The following is a 13191-nucleotide window of genomic DNA, read 5'->3' on the forward strand; positions in this document are numbered from 1 at the left end:
GGTCCTGCTTGCGGACTGAGCAAAGCTGTTCTGCAAAGTGGTCACCCAGTGGTCATCTCAATGTGGCCAACACCCTGCCGCCCAGCTTTGCGCAGGCGCGCCGCACTGACCCCTGGGACATGTAGTGCCCCACGGCGCAGACAGCAGTGACGTAAACACAGGGAGAACTACATCCCAGGATGCCCCGGGGAAGCCTCCCACCGTGCAGCGCGGATTGTGACGTTGCTTCCGCTCGGCCGTAAAGTGATCGAGATCAAGGCCTATGAGAAATTTTTAGCTGTTTCTTTTACGGCACGATGGCGGTCGCCAGGGAGACGGGCCGGTCCCTCGTAACCCGCTACCTCCGGGCCCGCTGGAGTTTGAGCGAAGTCGGGCGGCGGCTCGCAAACGCACCCACGGTGACCGGGTGGCGGCTCTTCCCGGTCCCGGAGAGAGCCTGTGCTGCGCTGTCCCGGCCTCCCGCCGCGGGGATCCGCTGTCTGCCGGCCGCCGGGCTGCAGTTCCATCCTCCCGACGCGAGTAGCCGCTGTCTGCCGGCCGCCGGGCTGCAGTTCCATCCTCCCGACGCGGGGAGCCGCTGTCTGCCGGCCGCCGAGCTGCCGTTGCACCCTCCCGCCGCGGGGAGCCGCTGTCTGGCGGCATCTGAGCTGCAGTTCCATCCTCCCGACGCGGGGAGCCGCTATCTGCCGGCCGCCGAGCGGCAGTTCCAACCTCCCGCCGCCGGGAGCCGCTGCTGGTTGTTGCAGTTCCCCGGGGCGGCCACCGGGCGGCATTGTGAGCCAGTGGCCGGCTTGCAGTTGGAGGCTGTGGCCGAGGGGAGGCGATCACAGCAGGGGGAAGATCAGGGAGAATGGGCAGTGGGAACCTCTGCCAGCCTCTTTACACTGGCAGCCGCCCTTACCTATTGCTACAGCAGAACACCAGGGTCAGATGGTGAGTAGTCACTCCGTAACGCAGTGAGGGAGGGGTGGCGAGGGTACCTCCTGAATCCGCCCAACTCCAGGTTTCCAACAATTCCACTCCACCAAGACCCCAGTGTTAACATTTCCAAGTGGAATAGGAAGAGTAAATAGTGCTGATTGGAAATCTGAAATAAAAACAGAAAATGCTGGATAAACCCGGCCGGTCTGGCACTGTCGGTGGAGAGAGAAAACGTTTCGAGTCTGTGTGACTCGATGTTTCAGTAGGGGAGCATTTCGGTAACAGTGACCACAATTCAGTAAGTTTTAAAGTACTGGTGGACAAGGATAAGAGTGGTCTGAGGACGAATGTGCTAAATTGGGGGAAGGCTAGTTATAACAATATTAGGCGGGAACTGAAGAACATAGATTGGGGGCGGATGTTTGAGGGCAAATCAACATCTGACATGTGGGAGGCTTTCAAGTGGCAGTTGAAAGGAATACAGGACCGGCATGTTCCTGTGAGGAAGAAAGATAAATACGGCAATTTTCGGGAACCTTGGATGACGAGTGATATTGTAGGCCTCGTCAAAAAGAAAAAGGAGGCATTTGTCAGGGCTAAAAGGCTGGGAACAGACGAAGCCTGCGTGGAATATAAGGAAAGTAGGAAGGAACTTAAGCAAGGAGTCAGGAGGGCTAGAAGGGGTCACGAAAAGTCATTGGCAAATAGGGTTAAGGAAAATCCCAAGGCTTTTTACACGTACATAAAAAGCAAGAGGGTAGCCAGGGAAAGGGTTGGCCCACTGAAGGATAGGCAAGGGAATCTATGTGTGGAGCCAGAGGAAATGGGCGAGGTACTAAATGAATACTTTGCATCAGTATTCACCAAAGAGAAGGAATTGGTAGATGTTGAGTCTGGAGAAGGGGGTGTAGATAGCCTGGGTCACATTGTGATCCAAAAAGACGAGGTGTTGGGTGTCTTAAAAAATGTTAAGGTAGATAAGTCCCCAGGGCCTGATGGGATCTACCCCAGAATACTGAAGGAGGCTGGAGAGGAAATTGCTGAGGCCTTGACAGAAATCTTTGGATCCTCGCTGTCTTCAGGGGATGTCCCGGAGGACTGGAGAATAGCCAATGTTGTTCCTCTGTTTAAGAAGGGTAGCAAGGATAATCCCGGGAACTACAGGCCGGTGAGCCTTCAGTGGTAGGGAAATTACTGGAGAGAATTCTTCGAGACAGGATCTACTCCCATTTGGAAGCAAATGGACGTATTAGTGAGAGGCAGCACGGTTTTGTGAAGGGGAGGTTGAGTCTCACTAACTTGATCGAGTTTTTTGAGGAGGTCACTAAGATGATTGATGCAGGTAGGGCAGTAGATGTTGTCTATATGGACTTCAGTAAGGCCTTTGACAAGGTCCCTCATGGTAGACTAGTACAAAAGGTGAAGTCACACGGGATCAGGGGTGAGCTGGCAAGGTGGATACAGAACTGGCTAGGCCATAGAAGGCAGAGAGTAGCAATGGAGGGATGCTTTTCTAATTGGAGGGCTGTGACCAGTGGTGTTCCACAGGGATCAGTGCTGGGACCTTTGCTCTTTGTAGTATATATAAATGATTTGGAGGAAAATGTAACTGGTCTGATTAGTAAGTTTGCAGACGACACAAAGGTTGGTGGAATTGCGGATAGCGATGAGGACTGTCGGAGGATACAGCAGGATTTAGATTGTCTGGAGACTTGGGCGGAGAGATGGCAGATGGAGTTTAATCCGGACAAATGTGAGGTAATGCATTTTGGAAGGTCTAATGCAGGTAGGGAATATACAGTGAATGGTAGAACCCTCAAGAGTATTGAAAGTCAAAGAGATCTAGGAGTACAGGTCCACAGGTCATTGAAAGGGGCAACACAGGTGGAGAAGGTAGTCAAGAAGGCATACGGCATGCTTGCCTTCATTGGCCGGGGCATTGAGTATAAGAATTGGCAAGTCATGTTGCAGCTGTATAGAACCTTAGTTAGGCCACACTTGGAGTATAGTGTTCAATTCTGGTCGCCACACTACCAGAAGGATGTGGAGGCTTTAGAGAGGGTGCAGAAGAGATTTACCAGAATGTTGCCTGGTATGGTGGGCATTAGCTATGAGGAGCGATTGAATAAACTCGGTTTGTTCTCACTGGAACGAAGGAGGTTGAGGGGCGACCTGATAGAGGTATACAAAATTATGAGGGGCATAGACAGAGTGGATAGTGAGAGGCTTTTCCCCAGGGTAGAGGGGTCAATTACTAGGGGGCATAGGTTTAAGGTGAGAGGGGCAAGGTTTAGAGTAGATGTACGAGGCAAGTTTTTTACGCAGAGGGTAGTGGGTGCCTGGAACTCGCTACCGGAGGAGGTAGTGGAAGCAGGGACGATAGGGACATTTAAGGGGCATCTTGACAAATATATGAATAGGATGGGAATAGAAGGATACGGACCCAGGAAGTGTAGAAGGTTGTAGTTTAGTCGGGCAGCATGGTCGGCACGGGCTTGGAGGGCCGAAGGGCCTGTTCCTGTGCTGTACATTTCTTTGTTCTTTGTTCCTCAGGGATAGCGAGAGGGCGGAGGTTTTGTTGCAGCTGTACAATGCTCTGGTGAGACCACACCCGGGCAGCGCATCGTTCAGAGGGTCTATCAGCCTCAGAGGGAGGTAGCACGGATTCACCAGAATGTTGCCAAGGGCTAGGATATAACGAGAGGTGACAGGAACTGCCTCATTGTGAAGGTTACGGGGTGTCTAATTGAGGTGTTTAAGATGATTAAAGGATTCGAGAGGGTCGATGATAGAGAAACTATTTCCTCTGGTGGGGGAGTTCAGAACAAGGGGGCAGAATCTTAAACCGAGAGCCCGGCCGTTCGGGGAGGGGAGGGATGTCAGGAAGCAGATCCTGACGGGAAGTGGGGGGCAGGAATCTTAACCCCCCCCCCTGCGGACGAAAAACAATTGGGATCATTTGGCACCTCAGACTGGGTAAGGAACGAAGGGATCTGGAGCAACAATAGAGAAATGGAGATTGGCAGAATCGTCACCCTGCAGAGGCGGTTAGTCACGTCTGTGCTGGCTCTCCGAACACTCACTGATGTCCTTTCGGGAAGGAAATCCGCAGTCCTTACCCAGTCTGGCCTGCATGTGACTCCAGACTCACAGCAATGTGAGGGACATTTAACTGCGCAGAACCCTCATAGTTTTGAATACCGCTATCAAATCTCCCCTCAACCCTTCCTGCAAGGAAAACGCTCCCACTCTATCTATCTTAACCAAAGCGCCCCATCCCTTGAACCATTCTTGTGAATCCTTTCTGCATTCTCTAATGCCTCCACATCCTTCCTGACCGACTGCTCTGTCTCTGTAACTCTAAACTCCCACTGAGGTGAACCAATGACAGAGACAGGATTAATAGAAAGTCCTCGCGTTGAAGTGGCGATCAGCCATAACTGGTGGAAGAGGCTTGAGGGAGGGGCCGAATGCCCCCCCCCCCCCTCCCGGTCCGGGAGGACCTCCCTGAATCCCAAGATTAAGGAAATGTCCGCTTGAAACACTAAACTGTCTGAGGTAGATTGTAACCTTAATCGGTCAGATTAATACCGGTGGCCAATCAGTAACTCGAGGCAATGTTTGAACCACTGCTTTTGCAGATGATTTTTGGAGAATAATTTTACTTCCAGTGGGTTATCGGGAGGTTGACCAGAAACCATGTGGAGAAACCAAATTCCTTAATGATCTGGGGAGGGAAGTTGAAGAGTTTGGGGAATGGGCAGGGAATTGGGATTAGAAAGCTAGGACGGGCATGGTGGGCTAAATGGCCTCCTTCAGTTTGAACTGAAGCAGGTAGTGGAAGCCGCTGATGTTGATTCTTTCAGATTGCATGGGTTTATTATCGGACATGTTGAGGGACTCGACCCGAGTATTTTGGGAGGTGACACCGGGTGAGTGAGGTGTTGACGAACAGGTAACTCCAGACCTACGCCTCCCAAATCTCCTCCACTGGGGATTTCCCTCACCTCCCGCCTGTGCCTGTTGTGGGATTTGGGCAATAGGTCCGTTGTGTTGCATCATTTAGATGGTAAACGAGGTGGATTTGGGCCTTCGGTGCTAGTGTCTCGGTGGGATACTCTCACAGTGACAGAGCCGTGTCTGGGTAGGATACTCTCACAGTGACAGAGCCGTGTCTGGGTGGGATACTCTCACAGTGACAGAGCCGTGTCTGGGTAGGATACTCTCACAGTGACAGAGCTGTGTCTGGGTGGGATACTCTCACAGTGACAGAGCCGTGTCTCGGTGGGATCCTCTCACAGTGACAGAGCCGTGTCTGGGTAGGATACTCTCACAGTGACAGAGCCGTGTCTGGGTGGGATCCTCTCACAGTGACAGAGCCGTGTCTGGGTGGGATTGTCTCACAGTGACAAAGCCGTGTCTGGGTGGGATTGTCTCACAGTGACAGGGACGTGTCTGGGTGGGATCCTCTCACAGTTACAGAGCCGTGTCTGGGTGGGATCCTCTCACAGGGACAGAGCCGTGTCTGGGTGGGATCCTCTCACAGTTACAGAGCTGTGTCTGGGTGGGATCCACTCACAGTGACAGAGACGTGTCTGGGTGGGATTGTCTCACAGGGACAGAGCCGTGTCTGGGTGGGATCCTCTCACAGTGACAGAGACGTGTCTGGGTGGGATCCACTCACAGTGACAGAGACGTGTCTGAGTGGGATTGTCTCACAGTGACAGAGCCGTGTCTGGGTGGGATTCTCTCACAGTGACAGAGCCGTGTCTGGGTGGGATACTCTCACAGTGACAGAGCCGTGTCTGGGTGGGATCCTCTCACAGGGACAGAGCCGTGTCTGGGTGGGATCCTCTCACAGGGACAGAGCCGTGTCTGGGTGGGATTGTCTCCCAGGGACAGAGCCGTGTCTGGGTGGGATTGTCTCACAGGGACAAAGCCGTGTCTGGGTGGGATTGTCTCACAGGGACAGAGCCGTGTCTGGGTGGGATACTCTCACAGTGACAGGGACGTGTCTGGGTGGGATTGTCTCACAGTGACAGAGCCGTGTCTGGGTGGGATACTCTCACAGTGACAGAGCCGTGTCTGGGTGGGATACTCTCACAGTGACAGGGACGTGTCTGGGTGGGATTGTGTCACAGTGACAGAGCCGTGTCTGGTGGGATACTCTCACAGTGACAGAGCCGTGTCTGGGTGGGATCCTGTCACAGGGACAGAGCCGTGTCTGGGTGGGATTGTCTCACAGTGACAGAGACGTGTCTGGGTGGGATTGTCTCACAGTGACAGAGCCGTATCTGGGTGGGATTGTCTCACAGTGACAGAGCCGTGTCTGGGTGGGATTGTCTCACAGTGACAGAGCCGTGTCTGGGTGGGATTGTCTCACAGGGACAGAGCCGTGTCTGGGTGGGATTGTCTCACACTGACAGAGCCGTGTCTGGGTGGGATCCTGTCACAGAGACAGAGCCGTGTCTGGGTGGGAAACTCTCACAGTGACAGAGCCGTGTCTGGGTGGGATACTCTCACAGTGACAGAGCCGTGTCTGGGTGGGATCCTCTCACAGTGACAAAGCCGTGTCTGGGTGGGATTGTCTCACAGTGACAGAGCCGTGTCTGGGTGGGATCCTCTCACAGTGACAGGACGTGTCTGGGTGGGATCCCCTCACAGGGACAGAGCCGTGTCTGGGTGGGATCCTGTCACAGTGACAGAGCCGTGTCTGGGTGGGATCCTCTCACAGTGACAGAGCCGTGTCTGGGTGGGATACTCTCACAGTGACAGAGCCGTGTCTGGGTGGGATACTCTCACAGTGACAGAGCCGTGTCTGGGTGGGATCCTCTCACAGTGACAAAGCCGTGTCTGGGTGGGATTGTCTCACAGTGACAGAGCCGTGTCTGGGTGGGATCCTCTCACAGTGACAGGACGTGTCTGGGTGGGATTGTCTCACAGGGACAGAGCCATGTATGGGTGGGATTGTCTCTCACGGACAGAGCCGTGTCTGGGTGGGATCCTCTCACAGTGACAGAGCCGTGTTTGGGTGGGATTGTCTTACAGTCACAGAGACGTGTCTGGGTGGGATCCTCTCTCAGTCATAGAACAGTGTCTGGGTGGGATTGTCTCACAGTGACAGAGACGTGTCTGGGTGGGATTGTCTCACAGTGACAGAGCCGTGTCTGGGTGGGATTGTCTCACAGGGACAGAGCCGTGTCTGGGTGGGATACTCTCACAGTGACAGAGCCGTGTCTGGGTGGGATTGTCTCACAGTGACAGGACGTGTCTGGGTGGGATCCTCTCACAGTGACAGGGACGTTTCTGGGTGGGATTGTCTCACAGTGACAGAGCCGTGTCTGGGTGGGATCCTCTCACAGTGACAGAGCCGTGTCTGGGTGGGATTGTCTCACAGGGACAGGGCCGTGTCTGGGTGGGATTGTCTCACAGTGACAGAGCCGTGTCTGGGTGGGATCCTGTCAAAGGGACAGAGCCGTGTCTGCGTGGGATCCTGTCACAGGGACAGAGCCGTGTCTGGGTGGGATTGTCTCACAGTGACAGAGCCGTGTCTGGGTGGGATTGTCTCACAGTGACAGAGCCGTGTCTGGGTGGGATTGTCTCACAGTGACAGAGCCGTGTCTGGGTGGGATACTCTCACAGTGACAGAGCCGTGTCTGGGTGGGATTGTCTCACAGTGACAGAGCCGTGTCTGGGTGGGATACTCTCACAGTGACAGAGCCGTGTCTGGGTGGGATTGTCTCACAGTGACAGAGCCGTGTCTGGGTGGGATCCTGTCACAGTGACAGAGCCGTGTCTGGGTGGGATTGTCTCACAGTGACAGAGCCGTGTCTGGGTGGGATCCTCTCACAGTGACAGAGCCGTGTCTGGGTGGGATCCTCTCACAGGGACAGAGCCGTGTCTGGGTGGGATTGTCTCACAGTGACAGAGCCGTGTCTGGGTGGGATCCTGTCACAGGGACAGAGCCGTGTCTGGGTGGGATACTCTCACAGTGACAGAGCCGTGTCTGGGTGGGATCCTGTCACAGTGACAGAGCCGTGTCTGGGTGGGATCCTGTCACAGGGACAGAGCCGTGTCTGGGTGGGATTGTCTCACAGTGACAGAGACGTGTCTGGGTGGGATTGTCTCACAGTGACAGAGCCGTGTCTGGGTGGGATTGTCTCACAGGGACAGAGCCGTGTCTGGGTGGGATACTCTCACAGTGACAGAGACGTGTCTGGGTGGGATCCACTCACAGTGACAGGGACGTGTCTGGGTGGGATTGTCTCACAGTGACAGAGACGTGTCTGGGTGGGATCCTGTCACAGTGACAGAGCCGTGTCTGGGTGGGATCCTGTCACAGTGACAGAGCCGTGTCTGGGTGGGATACTCTCACAGTGACAGAGCCGTGTCTGGGTGGGATACTCTCACAGTGACAGAGCCGTGTCTGGGTGGGATCCTCTCACAGTGACAGAGCCGTGTCTGGGTGGGATTGTCTCACAGTGACAGAGACGTGTCTGGGTGGGATTGTCTCACAGGGACAGAGCCGTGTCTGGGTGGGATACTCTCACAGTGACAGAGCCGTGTCTGGGTGGGATTGTCTCACAGTGACAGAGCCGTGTCTGGGTGGGATCCTGTCACAGTGACAGAGCCGTGTCTGGGTGGGATCCTCTCACAGTGACAGAGCCGTGTCTGGGTGGGATTGTCTCACAGTGACAGAGACGTGTCTGGGTGGGATCCTCTCACAGTGACAGAGCCGTGTCTGGGTGGGATTGTCTCACAGTGACAGAGACGTGTCTGGGTGGGATTGTCTCACAGGGACAGAGCCGTGTCTGGGTGGGATACTCTCACAGTGACAGAGCCGTGTCTGGGTGGGATTGTCTCACAGTGACAGAGCCGTGTCTGGGTGGGATCCTGTCACAGTGACAGAGACGTGTCTGGGTGGGATTGTCTCACAGGGACAGAGCCGTGTCTGGGTGGGATCCTGTCACAGTGACAGAGCCGTGTCTGGGTGGGATCCTGTCACAGGGACAGAGCCGTGTCTGGGCGGGATACTCTCACAGTGACAGAGACGTGTCTGGGTGGGATACTCTCACAGTGACAGAGACGTGTCTGGGTGGGATACTCTCACAGTGACAGAGCCGTGTCTGGGTGGGATTGTCTCACAGTGACAGACGTGTCTGGGTGGGATTGTCTCACAGTGACAGACGTGTCTGGGTGGGATTGTCTCACAGTGACAGACGTGTCTGGGTGGGATACTCTCACAGTGACAGAGCCGTGTCTGGGTGGGATCCTCTCACAGTGACAAAGCCGTGTCTGGGTGGGATTGTCTCACAGTGACAGAGCCGTGTCTGGCTGGGATCCTCTCACAGTGACAGGACGTGTCTGGGTGGGATTGTCTCACAGGGACAGAGCCATGTCTGGGTGGGATTGTCTCTCACGGACAGAGCCGTGTCTGGGTGGGATCCTCTCACAGTGACAGAGCCGTGTTTGGGTGGGATTGTCTTACAGTCACAGAGACGTGTCTGGGTGGGATCCTCTCTCAGTCATAGAACAGTGTCTGGGTGGGATTGTCTCACAGTGACAGAGCCGTGTCTGGGTGGGATTGTCTCACAGGGACAGAGCCGTGTCTGGGTGGGATACTCTCACAGTGACAGAGCCGTGTCTGGGTGGGATTGTCTCACAGTGACAGGACGTGTCTGGGTGGGATCCTCTCACAGTGACAGGGACGTTTCTGGGTGGGATTGTCTCACAGGGACAGAGCCGTGTCTGGGTGGGATTGTCTCACAGTGACAGAGCCGTGTCTGGGTGGGATCCTGTCAAAGGGACAGAGCCGTGTCTGCGTGGGATCCTGTCACAGGGACAGAGCCGTGTCTGGGTGGGATTGTCTCACAGTGACAGAGCCGTGTCTGGGTGGGATCCTGTCAAAGGGACAGAGCCGTGTCTGCGTGGGATCCTGTCACAGGGACAGAGCCGTGTCTGGGTGGGATTGTCTCACAGTGACAGAGCCGTGTCTGGGTGGGATTGTCTCACAGTGACAGAGCCGTGTCTGGGTGGGATTGTCTCACAGTGACAGAGCCGTGTCTGGGTGGGATACTCTCACAGTGACAGAGCCGTGTCTGGGTGGGATTGTCTCACAGTGACAGAGCCGTGTCTGGGTGGGATCCTGTCACAGTGACAGAGCCGTGTCTGGGTGGGATTGTCTCACAGTGACAGAGCCGTGTCTGGGTGGGATCCTCTCACAGTGACAGAGCCGTGTCTGGGTGGGATTGTCTCACAGTGACAGAGCCGTGTCTGGGTGGGATCCTGTCACAGGGACAGAGCCGTGTCTGGGTGGGATACTCTCACAGTGACAGAGCCGTGTCTGGGTGGGATCCTGTCACAGTGACAGAGCCATGTCTGGGTGGGATCCTGTCACAGGGACAGAGCCGTGTCTGGGTGGGATTGTCTCACAGTGACAGAGACGTGTCTGGGTGGGATTGTCTCACAGTGACAGAGCCGTGTCTGGGTGGGATCCTGTCACAGTGACAGAGCCGTGTCTGGGTGGGATACTCTCACAGTGACAGGGACGTGTCTGGGTGGGATTGTCTCACAGTGACAGAGACGTGTCTGGGTGGGATCCTGTCACAGTGACAGAGCCGTGTCTGGGTGGGATACTCTCACAGTGACAGAGCCGTGTCTGGGTGGGATACTCTCACAGTGACAGAGCCGTGTCTGGGTGGGATTGTCTCACAGTGACAGAGCCGTGTCTGGGTGGGATCCTGTCACAGGGACAGAGCCGTGTCTGGGTGGGATCCTGTCACAGGGACAGAGCCGTGTCTGGGTGGGATTGCCTCACAGTGACAGAGCCGTGTCTGGGTGGGATTGTCTCACAGTGACAGAGCCGTGTCTGGGTAGGATACTCTCACAGTGACAGAGACGTGTCTGGGTGGGATCCTGTCACAGTGACAGAGCCGTGTCTGGGTGGGATGGTCTCACAGTGACAGAGCCGTGTCTGGGTGGGATCCTGTCACAGGGACAGAGCCGTGTCTGGGTGGGATACTCTCACAGTGACAGAGCCGTGTCTGGGTGGGATTGCCTCACAGTGACAGAGCCGTGTCTGGGCGGGATCCTCTCACAGTGACAGAGACGTGTCTGGGTGGGATACTCTCACAGTGACAGAGCCGTGTCTGGGTGGGAGCCTCTCACAGTGACAGAGCCGTGTCTGGGTGGGATCCTCTCACAGTGACAGAGCCGTGTCTGGGTGGGATCCTCTCACAGTGACAGAGCCGTGTCTGGGTGGGATACTCTCACAGTGACAGAGCCGTGTCTGGGTGGGATACTCTCACAGTGACAGAGCCGTGTCTGGGTGGGATTGTCTCACAGTGACAGAGCCGTGTCTGGGTGGGATCCTGTCACAGGGACAGAGCCGTGTCTGGGTGGGATACTCTCACAGTGACAGAGCCGTGTCTGGGTGGGATCCTGTCACAGTGACAGAGCCGTGTCTGGGTGGGATCCTGTCACAGGGACAGAGCTGTGTCTGGGTGGGATTGTCTCACAGTGACAGAGACGTGTCTGGGTGGGATTGTCTCACAGTGACAGAGCCGTGTCTGGGTGGGATTGTCTCACAGGGACAGAGCCGTGTCTGGGTGGGATTGTCTCACAGTGACAGAGACGTGTCTGGGTGGGATCCTGTCACAGTGACAGAGCCGTGTCTGGGTGGGATACTCTCACAGTGACAGAGCCGTGTCTGGGTGGGATACTCTCACAGTGACAGAGCCGTGTCTGGGTGGGATTGTCTCACAGTGACAGAGCCGTGTCTGGGTGGGATTGTCTCACAGTGACAGAGCCGTGTCTGGGTAGGATACTCTCACAGTGACAGAGCCGTGTCTGGGTGGGATCCTGTCACAGGGACAGAGCCGTGTCTGGGTGGGATCCTGTCACAGGGACAGAGCCGTGTCTGGGTGGGATTGCCTCACAGTGACAGAGCCGTGTCTGGGCGGGATACTCTCACAGTGACAGAGACGTGTCTGGGTGGGATACTCTCACAGTGACAGAGCCGTGTCTGGGTGGGAGCCTCTCACAGTGACAGAGCCGTGTCTGGGTGGGATTGTCTCACAGTGACAGAGCCGTGTCTGGGTGGGATACTCTCACAGTGACAGAGCCGTGTCTGGGTGGGATCCTCTCACAGTGACAGAGCCGTGTCTGGGTGGGATACGCTCACAGTGACAGAGCCGTGTCTGGGTCGGATTGTCTCACAGTGACAGAGCCGTGTCTGGGTGGGATACTCTCACAGGGACAGAGCCGTGTCTGGGTGGGATCCTCTCACAGTGACAGAGCCGTGTCTGGGTGGGAGCCTCTCACAGTGACAGAGCCGTGTCTGGGTGGGATTGTCTCACAGTGACAGAGCCGTGTCTGGGTGGGATACTCTCACAGTGACAGAGCCGTGTCTGGGTGGGATTGTCTCACAGTGACAGAGCCGTGTCTGGGTGGGATCCTGTCACAGTGACAGAGCCGTGTCTGGGTGGGATTGTCTCACAGTGACAGAGCCGTGTCTGGGTGGGATCCTCTCACAGTGACAGAGCCGTGTCTGGGTGGGATACTCTCACAGTGACAGAGCCGTGTCTGGGTGGGATTGTCTCACAGTGACAGAGCCGTGTCTGGGTGGGATTGTCTCACAGTGACAGAGCCGTGTCTGGGTGGGATACTCTCACAGTGACAGAGCCGTGTCTGGGTGGGATTGTCTCACAGGGACAGAGCCGTGTCTGGGTGGGATTGTCTCACAGTGACAGAGCCGTGTCTGGGTGGGATACTCTCACAGTGACAGAGCCGTGTCTGGGTGGGATTGTCTCACAGTGACAGAGCCGTGTCTGGGTGGGATCCTGTCACAGGGACAGAGCCGTGTCTGGGTGGGATACTCTCACAGTGACAGAGCCATGTCTGGGTGGGATTGTCTCACAGGGACAGAGCCGTGTCTGGGTGGGATTGTCTCACAGTGACAGAGACGTGTCTGGGTGGGATTGTCTCACAGTGACAGAGCCGTGTCTGGGTGGGATTGTCTCACAGGGACAGAGCCGTGTCTGGGTGGGATAGTCTCACAGTGACAGGGACGTGTCTGGGTGGGATTGTCTCACAGTGACAGAGACGTGTCTGGGTGGGATCCTGTCACAGTGACAGAGCCGTGTCTGGGTGGGATACTCTCACAGTGACAGAGCCGTGTCTGGGTGGGATACTCTCACAGTGACAGAGCCGTGTCTGGGTGGGATTGTCTCACAGTGACAGAGCCGTGTCTGGGTGGGATCCTGTCACAGG

The 13191-nt window shown here is 55.8% G+C and overlaps 1 protein-coding gene across 1 annotated transcript in view; it reads left to right on the plus strand.

Annotated features, from left to right (window-relative positions):
• Positions 1-213: 213 nt before the first annotated feature.
• clpb (ClpB family mitochondrial disaggregase) overlaps positions 214-13191 on the plus strand; it is a 212413-nt gene continuing 199435 nt past the window's right edge. Inside the window, 1 exon segment of the mRNA XM_072477474.1 lies at positions 214-933. Within this exon segment, the coding sequence (XP_072333575.1) occupies positions 297-933 (637 nt within the window). The 5' untranslated portion in view covers positions 214-296.

This window comes from Scyliorhinus torazame, chromosome 15 (genome assembly GCF_047496885.1).
Source record: "Scyliorhinus torazame isolate Kashiwa2021f chromosome 15, sScyTor2.1, whole genome shotgun sequence".
In the NCBI taxonomy this organism is placed as follows: domain Eukaryota; kingdom Metazoa; phylum Chordata; class Chondrichthyes; order Carcharhiniformes; family Scyliorhinidae; genus Scyliorhinus; species Scyliorhinus torazame.